The following is a 17,695-nucleotide window of genomic DNA, read 5'->3' as shown; positions in this document are numbered from 1 at the left end:
CTTCTGAACAATATAACTGCAGTGGTGAGAAAAAGATTGTACACAACAACAAGAGAGAAAATGTTTTCTTTCCCCAGTTTACATGAACCTGCAGTGGAACCTTTAGTATTTCTTATATTTCATAGCCCTTTGGGCATTCACAGGACATTATAGCTAATAATTATTATGACACCTCTGAGACGTATTTGTAAACAAGCTGTGGTAGGTTTTTTTTTAATACAATGCAAGTTTAACAGTCCTTCAAAATAAAAATGGAGCACAAAAAAATCCTTCATTCTAATGTTATCTATAAACAATGTCTACTATTTCATCCTATGAAGAGGAATAAACGGGGGGGGGGGGAGTGCTAACCCAAATCATTCTGATTTCAGTTACTGACAAACGGATCACTAAGGGAGACTTTTAAAAAGGCTCCTACTTTCCAACACTTGTGGAAAGTGGTGGGCGAGCATGATCATTCTCACATTCTTATACCTTGTCCTAGTTTGCCTCCTGGTCCCACAGACTGGCACCCATTGGATATCAATGCAAGTCATCATAGAAGTTAACCTAGATTTGGAAGGAACCCTGGGAATCATCTGCACCAAACCCCCGCAATGCAGGAATATGCAGCTGTCCCTTACGGGGGGGTTGAACCTGCAACCTTGGCGTTGTTAGCACCACACTCGAACCAACTGAGCTATGCAGCTACCAAGCCTTAAACTTTGCAAAAGCCTAGGAAATGTCTGCCCACATAATTTTCATGCCGTACAATGCAAAACAAATGAAACGGGGACGTTATTTTACACAGTGTTTAATTTACTTCAAAGTTCTTACTTGAAAGAACTTATCAATAGATATTGCAAGTGGGAGCATGCAACGGCCCAGCAAAAGGCTAGAGAGGATCACAGTTTTAGATGGTTGTGTTTCCAATTATAGGAAGCTAGAAACTCTAAGCTAGAAACCCCACCACAGAATTGGAAATATTTTCAATGCAATACTGTTGCCTTATGCTGATCTACAATTCCAGTTCAAAACTGATAGAGGAGTGGACTTGCCTGAAGGAATACATGAAAAAAACATTGTTCTGGTATAAATATGCAATGAATGAAATTTATAGAGTAAAAGACTAAAAATGAAACAGGTATAAAATGTGAGACAGTTAAAAATAATATTGATAACACAGCGAAAAGAGGAAAAGAAATAAAGGAAGTCACACATGGGTGGAAGGAAGTCAAGACTTATATTTTTTATGTTATGTTTATTTTGTAATTTAAGTTCATACTTCTTATGGTTAAGGGGACGCGGGTGGCGCTGTGGGTTAAACCACAGAGCCTAGGGCTTGCCAATCAGAAGATTGGCGGTTCAAATCCCCGTGACGGGGTGAGCTCCCGTTGCTTGGTCCCTGCTCCTGCCCACCTAGCAGTTTGAAAGCACGTCAAAGTGCAAGTAGATAAATAGGTACCACTCCAAGCGGGAAGGTAAACGGCCTTTCCGTGCGCTGATCTGGTTCACCAGAAGCGGCTTTGTCATGGTGGCCACATGACCTGGAAGCTGTACACCGGCTCCTGCGGCCAGTAAAGCGAGATGAGCACCGCAACCCCAGAGTCGGTCACGACTGGACCTAATGCTCAGGGGTCCCTTTACCTTTACCTTCTTTTGGTCAATGTATGTTTAATTGTTTTCTTCTGTAGGAATTAAGGAGTTGTGTATAATAAGTTCATTTTGTGTTTTGTTTTGTTTTGTGTTTGTGAGTATTGCATTTACCAATAATAATAAAAAAATACAATTCCAGTTCATGGGTCTTAATGGTTCCTGTCAGCATGGGGAGCTGGGCATGCACATGACAGACAGATGGCCAGAGCAACAAGTGCTCACTTGCTCTTCCTAGTAATGAACTCCACAACAAATGTTATCCAGCTTAACCAGCCTTCAGATTTAGGCATTTGGCAGGCACTGTATGCAAAGCATATGGCTAAACACCCACTGCCAACGAAAACAAAGGAAAAAGGTTTATAAAGTAAAATCTCCCTTAAGCATAAAATGGTGACTAGTGTAACAGAGAAATAGTGGGAATGCTGCCAAATATTAACCCGTAAAGGGAGAGAAAGGCTACGGTTGGTAGAACTGTGACAATGAAAAAACTGTCTGTGACATGAGGGGTCAGTAATTGATTAAAAAAAAAGAGGGAGGCACAGGGTGTTCAGAGTAGCCCTTCAGTGTTCCAGTAAGATATTCCAGGTCAAAATATAATTAAGTGGAAGCTGTATCTCACGTTGGAATCGTTTTTTAAAATACTAATATTTGGTTTCCCAGGAGATGTTCACACAAGATCCATTGCCAATTCACACAACGTTATTTCCAGAAATGAGATAACTTCTTTTGGTCACCCCCAAGACTTGAAAGATGAAGAAACATCTTGTGGGAATGTTTCCTGCATACTGTTTACTCCCTCGATTTTCTTGTGATCCGGAACGGAGATTGCCAGTGTCAATGAGAGAAATTCCAATGATCAACCAGTTCCAGAAGTATCGAGTCATGGGAGTCGATGAAAGGAGTAACCCAGGATTTGAAATTAGAAGGAGGAGGGGAACCATGGGGAAGGCATATGCTGATAGAAACAAATTTGGTTCTTAGTGGCTGACCATTATAAGAGACACGGTAAGCAGACACAATGATTCTAAGAACCATATTATTATTATTATTATTATTATTATTATTATTATTATTATTATTACTAGTCTCATAGTTCATCCTTTTCTTTTGCAGATTTTTTTGCAGTAAGGAACTATTTTAAAAAATGGAAAAATCTTGTGGCACCTTAAAGACTATCACATTTTAATATGGCGTAAACTTTCATGGACTTGGGTCTAGTTCATCATATGTGTGAAGTGTTGTTATTGAGTTGCAGGCAGTGGAGAATGCCCTGCCCACTTCAGTTTGTCTTCTTACTTACAACCAATTAGGGGGCAGCTCTGCTTGTCACTGGTTCTGGCTCTACCTATCATTGGCTTTGGTTCTGCCTACTGTTGGGTCACCCTGTCTTCTGCTCCTCCAGTTCCATTGGGCACCAGACGCTGCTGGCTGCAGTATCATATGTTGTGACAGGGGCTGTGGTAGCGGATGTGAGGAAAAGAGTTCTCAGCAGAGGGAAATGAAATGCAAGAAGTACCAGTAGTACAGGTAGAATTCTGGGAGTTGTACTTTGTTAAGGGTGCTGAGTGTTGTCTATTCCCCTCCCGGAGCTTCAGTTTGCAGAGTGGTTTAACAAGCAAGCCCTCTTCACAGAGAACTCTGGGAACTGTAGCTCCGTGAGAGGATTAAGGATCAACTAATAACTTGGGGGTGCAGGTGGCGCTGTGGGTTAAACCACAGAGCCTAGGGCTTGCCAATCAGAAGGTCGGCAGTTCGAATCCCCGCAATGGGGTGAGCTCCCATTGTTCGGTCCCAGCTCCTGCCAACCTAGCAGTTCGGAAGCACGTCAAAGTGCAAGTAGATAAATACCAGCATGTACCGCTCCGGCAGGAAGGTAAATGGCATTTCCCTGCACTGCTCTGGTTCACCAGAAGCGGCTTAGTCATGCTGGCCACATGACCCGGAAGCTGTACGCCGGCTCCCTCGGCCAGTAAAGCGAGATGAGCACTGCAACCCCAGAGTCGTCCATGACTGGACCAAATGGTCAGGAGTCCCTTTACCCTTTAATAACTCTTAACAAACTACAGCTCCCATAATTCTTTTGTGGGGGGTGGCAGCCATTACTTCATAGTGCTTTAAATGTATGGTGTGAATGTGACCCCTGTACCTCCACAACATACTTATGCACCGACAGGACTGGACAGTGCATCTGTTAATCTGCTAAAGAATGGTTTCCAGTGAAGGCTGTAGAAACAGAAAAGGCTGTGGCAGCCAGTGCAAATTAATTTTCTTGGAGAGTCCAAGATTCTCTGTCTCTGTGGTGACTAACACAGCACATATTTATCCATCTGACTCCTGTCTGGGAGAAGCTGAGGTCAGCTTTCTCAGTGGGAAATCATCTGGACTGGACTGATTGACTTTGGAGAACTTTCCCCCCCTTGGCTAATTTCCTTTGCAGTATCTTTTTATTTAATTCCCCAGCTATTATGAAAAAAACCTCCAAAAGGCCTAGTGGGAACCCACAAAGAAATGCAATGGGGAGGGGTGGGGAAGAATAATTTTATTCCTTTGCCTCAGGGCCCTGGTCCTCTCTTCTGCAATGAATCAGTTGTTGGAGGGGAACCTGGATTTAGTTCAGGATACATTTTCTCTGAGCCTAATCCCTTCCCAAAATGGCTGCGTCAAAGGGAAAGAACAAAGGCCAAGTCCCCACTTTGCCTCAAAAACAATCACCTGGAAGGAGGGAACTGGCTTCACAGATGATGCCCCCAAAGGTGCTCTGTCCCTGAGATTAATTATTCTCGGAAACCCTGAGCATATTTCAGAGTAGGAAGGAGGGCTCAGCCTTCCTCCATCTCCAAAGTGACTGGGTGCAGGGAGGAGATGGTAGGAAACTAATGGGCTCTGGAGACGACAGCGCCATGTTTGAGAGCTCTTGGAAATGGAATCAGCTTCTCCAGAGTCATCCTGCTCACTGGCTCCTTGAGTTAGACCCAGGGTTAATGTTAGTTGTATTTAGGTCCCATTGTAGGATCACAACCAGAACTAGTACGTGGAGGAGCTGCTTCCCATGTCCCTTCAGGCAGGCAATTTCTGGCAACGTTTTTCTCCTCTTCATACATTCCACTTTAGGTGTATACCTAAATCTACATCCAAAAGTGTAACATATGAATGTGACAAATACGTGTTTGAAAACACACTTACCATACGCTCTGCTACAGCTCCCTATCGAGTGCAGACATGGTGGTAAACCCAGGCCTAATGTGTGAAATGGTCCCAAGTCTGAGGCATGTGGCTGTCAATTCAGTGCATTTCCGTGGAGGCTGGTCCATTAAGGAGAAGTGGGCACTGCCAAACCAACTGCAGACTACCCTTACCCACTTGCTTGCCTTCTTACGTACAACCAGTCCAGGACCTGGCGATGGCTGTTGCCTTCCTCCTCCTCAGTCTCAGTGCTGGCTTTGTAGAACTGAGCAAGGAAGAGGGTAAGTACAAAACTAGAATTACTTGGCTCTGCCTGTCCTTGGCTCTGTTAGCCTACTCTTGGCCTCTCTGTCTTCCACCATACCAGTCCCAATGGGCATCAAGGGTGTTCATAAATACAATTCAAACCCCTCCCACACAGGTTCAAGAGAAGTGTTCTCATGTGCTTTTGAGAGCGATCATGTCAGTGGATGTAAACGTTAAGATCTTTAACTGCTGGTAAGGGGGGGACAGTAGCTTGCTGTTTCCTTGCATGGTTGCTTTTATAAGCTTCCAGGGGCAAACTAAGTGACTTCAGCCGATGCAAATGTGTCTTAACATTGTGGTTAGGAAGGACACCACCAGTGGATTTATAGCTTGACGCAGCTGTCAAAACACATTTGTACATCTCAATAGGATAGAACTTAAAAGAACAGAAACTAAGCTCAGCCCTGTAATCTGTTCTTTTGTTGGAAGAACTGTGAATTAAAATTAAAAGGCCCACTTGGTTCTCCCCTTAGTAAATGTTCAGCATTAACAAGGTTAGTGTCAAATTTTAAATGAAAATCAATTAAATGTTCCTCCTCTAACACACCATTGATTTCCCCTTAAAAACACAACACTAACACTTGGGGGAGGGGGGGAGAGAGAGAGAGATCACATCATTTAATGGTTCTGTAGCTCCTACCATGTAATCCCTGTAATGTGAAAGGGCAGCATCAGGCAGTGGATAAGCACAAACAGAAGCAACCTGACATGGACCGCAAACAATCCAATTTTCACTGGATGCACATTCATCTCCTTAACATTCTGCTATGTAAACACATCCTGCCTGTTATGCTAATGCGACCACAGAATGCATCATCCACACAACTGCATTTCCAAGTTCATTGTAACTATAGCAGAATGAGTTAGGCACTTGATTCTTCTCCTGATCTTTCCATAAAACTACCCCCCTCCACACACACCTTCAGATCTCATTGTCCAGGCTAGGCCAAAAAACTCTCCTTTGTCCTTAGAAAATTACGGTATAATATGTAATTATTCAGGGCATTAGATTGCTGACAATTTCCCCACTGAAAAGTTAGGTGGGGATCTTTTTGTTCCATACCAGCATTAGTGGCCTGGAAGAGTTAAGACTAATAAGGGAACACTTCTGCAAGCTAGCTAAACAAAACCAGCATCATAACCACTTCTGGCACTTAATTCCTCAGCTGCTGCAAAGCCAGGATATGTTCCTGACACACCAACCATGTTTAGATTGGCTTGCATTTTAATAATGGGCACTGGGAATAGTGGTATGAAATCATGATAACAGCATCTTACTAAAATAGGATGAAATGGATCTCTCTGAAGCAACATCTTTAATTGGTTATAATTCTGTTCTCTCATTTCCCTGACTTTATTCCAAGCAAAATATTCCGACAAAATGAGAGTTGAGAGCTATTTACTTCCTTCGTGAACACACACTTTTTTTTAGCTAGAGGAAAGTGGAAATGTGTGTGACTTGATTTCCAAGGGGGGGGGGCGGGGGGCAGAAACTTGGTACTAACAAAACTAAGAATGATATAATAGTTGGGTCTTGCAGCCATGATGCGCTAAACCTATCTGCTATTAATTAATTTGTTACTTGATTACCCTTGAACCCTACTGAGAGCAGAGCAGCTTACATATGGATTTCAGGAGGGTTCCATGCAGGCACTGCTTGGTTGTCCTGCTTGGCTTAAGAGTGTAAGGGAGCCAAAGGCTCATCTAGTACAGCATCCAGCATCACAACAGCCAACTTGACACCTATGAGAAGTCCACAAGTGGCGTTGGAGTGCAACAGCACTCATCCCATTTGAGATTCCCAGTACCTGCTGTTCAGAGGCCTCCTCTCTCCAAATGTGGTGACAGAACATAGCCACTGTGGCTAGTAGCTTCAACAGAAAAACAACCACCACCACCACCCTCCTTTTTTATCATTGTCTGTCATTTACTTCCTATTCTTAGTAAGTTTGCATAGGATTGCAAACTAAAATTAAAACAAAACAGTGAAAGTCACTAAGGAGTTCAGTCATCTGTTTTCACAAAGAGGAACATCAAGGAATATGATTTCTGTGCAAATTGAAAATAGTCAAGACAGGTAAGAATGGAAGCCTTATAACTAATACTGTTGTGAAAAGAAGGATTGGCATAATCAGCTGAATGTGATTCTTTCATTTTAAAAATGTTTGAAGAACCCCATAGAAGATTATAAATGCTGATTCGCCAGCAATCAACTCAGATCTTGCTAACTAGTTCTCACTGAGGTGGGCTATATCACACTTGGGACTATACCATGCCAGCCTGCAGGTCCCTTACATAGAAAACTACAGATCAGGAAGAAGTGTTCTAGCCTACCCTTCTATCAGACATGCTAGCTTTTGACATACATTATTTTGTATGGAAGAGTATTTAAATTATGTAAGCTCCCACCTGCAATCTGAAATGGCATTTTCTAGAAACTGGCTTATTACCACTTAGATGAGAAATACACCTTTAAAAACATGTTAGTTAAGAAATCTACCACAAACATACATATGCACTGCCTGACATGCATTTTCAAAAAGCCTAGGGAAATTGTTGCCTATTTCAATGTTGGCTAAGAACATTTTACCAGCTGACTTACATAACTTCTTGTGCAATGGAAATATTGAACAGACCATTAAAAATAATAGATATTTATAGTGGACATACAAGTCTCACACTTTAACGAAGTGCAAGAGCCTTTTCTATGCCTGCTTCCACTTAAAATATTTCAGAGAGAGATGGAATCATAGGAAAACAAAGATCTCTTGATGGTACAAAATGCCATGAAATTCCAATTTCTTCCTGTTACACAAGAGAGAGAGAGACAGTGCAATCTAGTTAACATACGGAACCCATCATCACTTTTAGGAAGCCAGAAAAAAAATCTTGCCAAAATGACACATTAGGCATAACAGCGATGAAATATTGCTACATGGTGTTTTATTATATTTGAAAGTCTCTAGTTGTTTTTGGCATCCGTCTGTCTCGGGAGACAATGGATGAGTGTGCCTTTGGGGGTGAAGTCAAACTATTGGAGAGTTACAGTGCCTGCTGTGGCTGTAGAGACTGATGTGGGAGAGACATGTTTTGTTGCAGCTGGGGCAGATGAAAGCACCCACTTCTGCTGCTGCAGATGCACCATGACACTGAAATCATAAACCCACCAGTAAATATGTGAAAATGAAAGATTAGTGGTAAAAATGATACAATTTTTGTACTCCTTAATAAATAAGCAAGTCGTTTTTGTTAAATAAACAGATGATTAAATAAATGAATTGTTCAACGGGCAGATATAAAACTGAGCAGAATATGCTGGATTCATTTTCTCCTCTCCTCCTCAGAGCACCAAGTCTGCAGGTGGATGCAGATGACCATTTACCAACCTAAAATTTACCACAGTCAGTATGAAGCCACTGAAGAGGTAGTGGGCATTTTATTTCCCACCAGATGCAGATGTGCAAGTAAATGGCCGTCCATATCCACTATGGACCAAGGAGCCTTCAATAAGAAAAGAAGTTTCTGGTCACTAAGATCATTTGATGGGTCATGAGATTCCTTTTCATTTGATGGGTCATAGAGATTCCTTTTGAAACAACTGGTGGTGGGGGGGGGGGCTTTTCAACTGGGGCACCCTCTCTATGCAATCTCCTCCATCATGAACTAAGGCAATGTAAGAAATGTAGTTTTCCCAAGGGTTACTAGCACCAGGTAGCAGCTTTCTCTCTGTAGCATGTTCTCGCTGGCTGCCACCGGGAAGGGAATTTAGAGGTTGTGGGAAGAAGGAACTAGGAATATAGGGGAAGGTTGGGTCACTCAAGGAAGGCCATTAAAATTGGCTTGAAAATGAGACTGAGCATTCGTCTAATCTTTTGGGAAGTAGCTTGATTTATTTGAAAGGCAATCCGACACAAGGAGAGGTGGGTGGTATGAGAGTTCACACATCACTATGTTTCCAACCCATGGCTTATCTAGCAGTAGGCAGTACAGTTATCGCCTTTCCAATTATCTAACAGCTGAAAGATAAGATTCCCCACACAAACTCAACTTTTAGGTAATGGGAACGGGTATGATGAAGATGCTACCCACCCCCACCCCCGCTTCTTCTGCAGCAGCCTAATAACATCATAAAATATGTATACATTCAGGCGTGTTGAGAATAATACAAATGAAAAACAGAGACTCCCTGCAAGGTCAAATCTGCCATCTTGTTACACTAGCAATTCAAATATAGTTTTGTTATGTTTCATTTTGTGATATTTGGCTTAGGCATATAACTTCAGATTTTATTTTATAGGAGCCATAATTCAGTGGTTGTTAACACACATATTTTGTGCTACACTGCAACAGAAGAAGAAATCCCCAGGGAGAGTGAATTTTCATCACTGCATTATTATTTTTGTTCTTATTAGGCTCATTACTTCCATTTATTTGTTCTTATCAAGAGTTATAGTAAACTATCAGACTTTTTATTAGACTAACTGCATAAGTGCTAATTGTTTTAAGGTGCAAAAAGAAGCAGCTTTGGTTTAGAAGTCAGAAGCACCGTCTTCTTGTTAATTTACTCGATAAAGTGGTTGTTTAAATGTATAGATTCATTTTACAGTGAGAATGCTAAAGTCATTAATTAATAGGTGTTCAGATGGAAAGAAAAACAGATGAGGTATACTCTAAAGTTACTCTAAAGTGAACGAAAAGGCTTTGGAGCAGGCATCCCCAAACTCGGCCCTCCAGATGTTTTGGGAATACAATTCCCATCATCCCTCACCACTGGTCCTATTAGCTAGGGATGATGGGAGTTGTAGTCCCAAAACATCTGGAGGACCAAGTTTGGGGATGCCTGCTTTGGAGGGTAAATTAAAACCTAGAAACAGCAGCATGGAAACATGCCCCCCATCCCTTGCATGGCACTGATGCACCACAGCTTGGGCCATCTACCTGAGCCAAGGTTGGCTCCAGCATCAGGGTGTTTGTGTCCAAACCTATGCAGTCCTCTGTATTAGTAGCAGCATGGGGAATCTGGCCTGGGCCCCTCCTTTTACACTAATTTTTCAAAATTGCTCTTCCACAACTTGTTGTGACACTTCACAAAATTCTGGTATATGCTTCTGGTGCCTGTGTGATCCCCAAATTCCACAAACTGCTCATTGTTTATCTTCAGAATTATGCACATGGTTAAAACAAAAAGAAGTAAACTACTTTTGTATAAATCATATACTCTGGGTAGACGCGAGGTGGCGGACGGACAGGGATTTGAAAGCTCCAGCTGAGTGCTGTCAGATTCGGCTCCACAGAGGGTCAGGGGAAGCGTAAGAGCGACACGCATCCCCAAGAAAGCCCCAGGGAGAAACCTGGGGTCTCGAGAAGTCCTGCGACTGGCAATAGCAGTTTGGCAAGCTCCAGTCTCTGTCTCCGTGCTAGAAAGCATGGAGTGGGGGGGGAGCAAAAAAACCCGGTCAGTTAGGTGACATCGTAACCCTGCAAAGTGAAGCTTCTGTGCCAGCCTTCTACAGTGGTTACTTCTCCAAAAAAATCCAAGCCAACAGCAAGGGTGAGGATTATTTAATTTTACTAATTCAGCAAAAATGGGAGTTTAAAAAAGAAGTCCGCTCCCGTCTATGGGCATTTTATTATGCATGCAAGGCAGTTCGAATACCCGCAATGGGGTGAGTTCCCGTTGCTTGGTTCCAGTTCCTGCCAACCTAGCAGTTCGAAAGCACGCCCAAAAGTGCAAGTAGATAAATAGGTACCACTCCAGCGGGAAGGTAAGCGGTGTTCCCATGCACTGCTCTGGTTTCGCCAGAAGCGGCTTAGTCATGCTGGTCACATGACCCAGAAAACCTGTCTGCGGACAAACGTCGGCTCCCTTGGCCAGTGAAGCGAGATGAGCACCGCAACCCCAGAGTCATTCGCGACTGGACTTAACTGTCAGGGGTCGCTTTACCTTTACTTTTAATAAGTAACAAGGATTTTTGATTTTACACAGCTTTTCTTTTTTTAAAAAAAATACCCAACCTGGATCTTTAAAGTTTTCTTTTAACAATGAACTTGATATAAACATGAACTGAACCTGAGATGTGACTTGAACTTGGATCAGAATTTAAACCTGAAACGGATTATAAAATGCCACCACTCTCTAGTGCTCCCAGTTATTTAGGAACATAACAACATAGGGAAAGCCTGCTGGAAGGGCCAAAGGGCAATCTTGTCCAACAGTCTGCTCTCACAGTGGCCAACTAGATGCCCACAGGAAGCCCATTGGTAGGACCTGAGTGAAACAGCACACTCCTTTCCTAGGATTCCCACCTGTGTTACATTTCCCATTGGGACCCCATCCACACTATACATTTAAAGCAGTATCATACCACTTCAAAGAGCTGCCTTCCTCCAAAGTATCCTGGGAAGTGTCATTCATTTAGGGTGCTTAGAGTTATTAGACTCCTGTTGCTACAATTCCCCTGTTGCTACAATTCCCAGAGTTCCCTGGGATGAGAGACTGATGGGTGAACTATTCTAAGAACTGTAACTCGGTGAGAGGAATAGGGATCTCAGCAAAAACATTACACTTCCCAGTATTCTTTGGAAGAAGACATGCCTGCTTAAAGTGATATGATATTACCTTAAATTTATAGTGCAGTTGGGGGCCTATGTTTTTGATCCCAAACATAATCTCTCAGAAGCTCAGAAGAGATTATGGTGTTTTGCCATTTCCTTTCCTTCTTCTTGTGCCTACTCCTTCACTTCATACAGCAAGGTGCTATCTTACAATATCTTACCTTTCCAGGAGCGCACATGGTTCCATCCAATGGAGGTCCTTTCTTTGTTTTGCAGAAATAAGGGTTATCGGGATGACTACACCATAGCTGTTTGCATGGATCAAAGGTACGGAACTAGAATGAAAGGATGCGTGACCATAAGTTAACCTCTTGATTTTTACATGCACAAAACACTCAGTTAGCAAAGGTTGTGTTGGCAAATGGAGCATATTACAGTAGACTAGCCTTGGAATATGAAGACAGAAATGAAGGTTGCTAGATTCTGGTCAGCCAGAAGGGGAAACAGAATGGTGTACACTGCTATGTAGGCTTTCAGAAGCTTTAGAAGCCATAGTGGATCCAGAAGCACTCCAGTGCTACCGTGTTTCCCACATTATAAGACACCGTCTTATGTTTATTTCACTCAAGAAAATAAGCCTATGGCTTATTTTCGGGGGGTGTCTTTTTTATTGTTACTATAAGTACGGTACCTCCTTACTGGGTCCTGCTGGCTCAGGGCTCGGGACGCGCAGCAAGCCGCCTCCTGCTGCTGCCAGATTCCGGAGGCGGCCTACTGGGTCTGGTTGGCCTGCATGGCCCGAAGCTGAGCGGCGGCAGGAGGTCCGCGGGTCCTTCCCTGCCACCAGGGCGCTGGCGGAAGCGCTGCTGGTCCCTTCCGCGCCGCTGGAGCGTCGTGGGCTGCATGGCCCGAAGCTGAGTGGCGGCGGGAGGTCCGCGGGTCCTTCCGCGCCGCCGGGATGACGGATGGCAGCGGGAGCACTGCTGGCCCCTTCAGCCGGATGAAGGAAGCGGCCTGCCGGGTCGGTGCCCAGCAGCGCTGCGCGGAGCACCAGATCGAGTCAGTGCCCAGCAGCCCCGAGCTGGATTGAGGAGGCGGTGCTCCGTGCGGCGCTGCTGGGCGCTGACTCTGCAGGCCGCTTACTCGATCTGGTGCTCCGCGCGGCGCTGCTGGGCATCGACCCAGCAGGCCGCTTCCTTCATCCGGCGGAAGGGGCCAGCAGTGCTCTCGCCGCCCGTCACCCTGGTGGCGCGAAAGGACCTGCGGACCTCCCACCACTGCTCAGCTTTGGGCCATGCAGCCCACGACACTCCATCGGCACGGAAGGAGCCAGCAGCGCTCTCGCCGGCGTCCGTCGCCCCGGCGGCGCGGAAGGACCTGCGGGCCTCCCGCCGCCGCTCAGCTTTGGGCCATGCAGCCCACGACACTCTGTCGGCGCGGAAGGAGCCAGCAGCGCTCTCACCGGCGTCCGTCGCCCCGGCGGCGCGGAAGGACCCGCGGGCCTCCCGCCGCCACTCAGCCTCAGGCCATGGAAACTGGCAGGGATGGGGGAGGGGGGAGCACTTTCCCTCCTCCGCATCCCTCCGTGTAACTCTACCCTGCCAGGCGAGCGCTTGCACAATGCAGCCGCCGCTTCACCTGGGCCAAGTGCTGCTCGGCTCACACACAATAGAGCTCTCCTTTTCCCGCCGTGCCGGCCTGTGCAGTTGCAAAGCGGCACAAGTTGCTCCCAGCGCAGCTCGCCTGGTGACACGCTCAATTCATGCACCCCCTCCGACCTGGTCTCAAGCCTCTCCGAGGCTCTAAAGGAACGCAACAAGGTATGGCTTATTTTCAGGGGGTGTCTTAGATTTCACAACTGCTTAACAATCCTGCCCTGGCTTACTTTATGACTACGTATTAAAAAGGGGGAAACACGGTACATACCAGAATGTACAGAGAAGTTTGAGCACTATTTATGTCCCACCATCCCGCCTGCACCCCAGAAGTCAAAAATCTGCCAGTCATCATTAAATCAGCGCTGTCAGCATTCCATTTAAGTCAGCTCCCTGGTGCCCAACATCCTCCTCCAATAACACTGGATGGATACTGAACTAAATGAATATTTATTCATTTATTCATAAAATGTCTAAACTACCCTTCGTCCACCCAATTCCAGGCTGGTATACAATAATAATAGCAAGCCTACTTACTATAATAATAAAGCAACACAACATCCTTTAAAGAACAATTGAGAGGAAACAAAAAATAATGGCCATTAAGCAGAACAGAGGGCATAAAACCAAACTGGATTAAAAATGACCCCAGTATAGGATTTTGCTCAGTACTATACTGGAACTATGCAGCGCAGGGGATCCTACTATTAAGTACAGGCTTAGACTGTAGATCAGTGTAGGTGAATTTTGCAGTTCAACCACAGTAGACTGCCCACAAAGAAGAGCAGCAAAAGAATGAAGATTATCAGTGTTCAGGCACAAGAAAGAAGAGATCTTCCATTCAGAGCCAGGGGAACATAGCGTTCACAATACACATCACCACAGATGTGGTTTTCATTCCAGAAATCCTTACACATAAAAGAAAGAAAAAATAGACCACACCAGCTGGAAGTTGTTTTGTGTTTTGCTTTAGTCCTCACTGTAGGAGACACACACACATCAGGGTCAGGGATTGGGGGTGGGCAGTAAATTTTTACCAGGTGTCCTAAAGACTACACCACCAAGGAGTTGATCTGGTTTTAACTAGGTCCAAACATTTTATTCATTATGAGTACATGATAAAAGGAATGCATTGGTCAATGGTCATACAACCAACACAGGAAAGCAATCTGTTTTGTGCCATGCAAATTTGCAAATGTAAACACAGTTCCTCAAAATGACCTTATGTGTGCAATAAAGCAGAAACAATGGGCAAGAAAGTGATTACAGCAAGAAGGATATATTCTTGTTGGAAGCTCTGCTTCTTCATCATCACGGTTTCACATTCTATACCCCAAGGCTAAGCAACTCAGACTGTTTCTGTATCATCAGTTGAGTATCCACAAACCTCTATCTAGGGCAGGCAGCCCCAAACTTCGGCCCTCCAGATGTTTTGGACTACAATTCCCATCATCCCTGACCACTGGTCCTGTTAGCTAGGGATCATGGGAGTTGTAGGCCAAAACATCTGGAGGGCCGCAGTTTGGGGATGCCTGGTCTAGGGGATGAAAACCACTTAGGGAGAGGCTCATTTCTTTTACAGCAGATTCATTTTTAACGTTTAAAAAGTGTTACCTGCTTTAAGCCTGCTGTGAGAACTGTTTGGAGAGCTAAAGGTATGTCTAAATAGTTAGTGCATCTAACATTGAGCAGGATCCTTCCTCATGTGGATACAGTGCCTACACATGGAGGGAACCCTATAAGGCTGTCCCCCCACCCCCTTGTTGAGCATGCAGGTTGCGCAATAAAGGAAGTCAAGCAATGGGAGGTGAATGCATGCAATGCATATACTAGTTGACCCATCCAGATCTGGCAGCACATTGTATGTTACATAAAGCTAAGTCACAGTGCTCTTTGGAAAGTGATCAAGAGACACTTGGATACATTGATGACAGAGGAAATGCCAACATTGATGATTGTGCACCACCAAGTGCAGGGGTTTCTTTCTTGTGAGCCATCCACACGCATGGGTGCACTGGCTATAATATTTTTGATGCAGCCTGGATTTCGAGATGAACTAGGACTGCTGTTTGGGCTGGGAAACTGTCCACAGAAATATTATTTGGCTGCAAAACAAAATGTCTAGAGGAAGCAGAGCATATGTCATCTGCATCGCCTCCTGATCCTAGTATCAGGAAAGAAGGTAAAAACGATACCCACACAGGAGCAACTGGCCCCTTTCTTATCATTTAATAGGATATCCACAATTGGGGGGGTGGGGACAAAAGATGGAGGTATGCTTTGGGTTAAGCGATCTTAGCAAACCTTTTTTTGGAAATGCTGAATGGGTCATGGCAGGGTCTGACATCTGCACCCCATGAGAAGCCTAGAGGCTCCCCCTATGGCTGAGCTCACGACAGGGAATCCCTGTGCATGCATGATAAGGCTGTATTTCATAAATGAGAACAGAAGCCACTATACAAAGTAGGGTCTGGAACTCCACTTGGGGGCACTAAAGTGGGGAAATGTGATACTCCCTCTTTACCATATTCATTCGGTTTTCAAAACTTCCTAATAAAATTAGAGCATCATAATTTCTGGATTTTCAGTTTCCCAAAACAGGATGTTTACACGACTTTCTGCAACACCTCAGAGCTTACTATTGCGCTTTCTTTTCTGTCAGTCAGACGGCTGACCCTTCTTCCGAGGCTCTAGTTTAACGGCTCTTTAAGGCCATTTCAGGGACAGCTGCAAAAAGGCCCTGGACAAGGTACAGCAAAATTCGGTTAAGTACTCACAGCTGTGCACATCATGTAGCCCAGGCCAAAATCAAAGCGGCACTGCTCGTTCATGGAGTAGTGGATTCCTGGCAGCTGAGGCAGGGAAGGCCAGTCGTGATCAAATGGATCATCACGCAAACAATCGTAGGAGCTGAAACAGGCAAAAATTACAGGCACAGATGGGAATGTGAAACTTTTACAGTGTTTGAGGTTTCGGTTCAAATTTATTCCAAGCAAAATAAAGGGCAGGCTTTCTCAGAAATGAGTTCACAAAGCACAGTTAATACCTTAGGTTACACTGAACATGGCTCTAGTTACAGGTATGTAGCCGTGTTGGTCTGAGTCGAAGCAAAATAAAAAAATTCCTTCAGTAGCACCTTAAAGACCAACTAAGTTTATATTTTGGTATGAGCTTTTGTGTGCATGCACACTTCTTCAGATACACTAGAAACAGAAGTGTCAGACCCTATATATATATACAGAGGGTGGTGGGGGTGGGTGGGAATGGGAGATGGGCTGATGGGAGTGGTAAACCTGTAGATGGGTGTTAATGGCTGCTGATGGCTGCAATTAGTCCTGGGCTGAGGTGCTAAAGAAAGCTTGATCATGCATAATGAGATAAGAATCCGATGTCTCTATTCATCCCAGGTGCTTCCATGGTTTTAAGCTTGGTAATGAATTCCAATTCAGCAACTTCTGAACATGGCATTCACTATGCTAGATTTGCCTCTGAGACTGGTCAATGTTCTGTCCATTGTTATGCCCCTGAGTTGGAGGGTAGGTTTATATTCTAATTTATAGCCCAGAGAAACCATCTGAAAAGATTTTTTTTGTTAAGTTCCTATAAGTAGGGATGAGACCATTTCTTTCTGTATTATAATTTTTATTCTTCATGTTTTTATTGTTTGTTATTAATGTGTTTGAAAACAAAGTAGGGATAAGGACAAAAGCTTTAATTACATTTCCATTTGTGAAATTTGTGCCAGCACTGTGTCTTTTAAGGAAAACGTTAGGAGAAAAGGGCAGTGCGATCATCCAAGAATATTGACTGCCAAGCTTCACAAATAAATGATTCTGTGCCTGAGCCAGGAGTACATACATATAAGAAGCCAGGGCTCTTTTTGGCCTTTTGCTTTCTTCACTGTTACATTTTCACTTTCTGCCTGAAACTATCTCTATAGGTTTCCTTTCCAGGCTGAGGGGGGCAACAGGATTTGCCAGAAGCCTTGCTAAGACAACAGAATGCCATACTGTATACGCAGCCGACATGACAGATATGCCAACAGGGTGGCTGAAATGGGGGTCGATCTGTGGGTGGGATGGGGTGGTGTTGCACCATATCCCATAACCCTTCATTCCACCATCATGCCTACAGGTACTTTACACTAGCCCTGGACCTAACACAAAGGATTTCCTTCCCAGTGACTTAAACAGGAGGAAACCCTACCTTGACGATTGTTCCACCCACATCAAATGACATGGGGCAGCTCAGCATATGTTCATAGCACAACAGCACAGGAGGGAATAGGGCATGTGGCATGGAGCTATGGAACTCTGGTGAAGGGAAACAGGGCAAAAGGACACTTTTGTACAAAACAGCCT

The 17,695-nt window shown here is 44.4% G+C and overlaps 1 protein-coding gene across 1 annotated transcript in view; it reads right to left on the bottom strand.

Moving 5' to 3' along the window:
• Positions 1–17,695, bottom strand: part of ADAMTS2 (ADAM metallopeptidase with thrombospondin type 1 motif 2) — a 208,881-nt gene that overhangs the window by 29,099 nt on the left and 162,087 nt on the right. The window contains exons 9-10 of the mRNA XM_035105612.2: positions 16,112–16,244; positions 11,901–12,014 (exon numbers count right to left, since the gene is read on the bottom strand). Coding sequence (XP_034961503.2) covers positions 11,901–12,014; positions 16,112–16,244 — 247 coding nt within the window. The remainder of the gene's footprint in view (positions 1–11,900; positions 12,015–16,111; positions 16,245–17,695) is intronic.

The sequence above is a fragment of the Zootoca vivipara genome, chromosome 2 (genome assembly GCF_963506605.1).
Source record: "Zootoca vivipara chromosome 2, rZooViv1.1, whole genome shotgun sequence".
Lineage (NCBI taxonomy): Eukaryota > Metazoa > Chordata > Lepidosauria > Squamata > Lacertidae > Zootoca > Zootoca vivipara.
The sequence above is the reverse complement of the archived record's forward strand: the minus strand, read 5'-3'. Positions and strand labels throughout refer to the sequence as shown.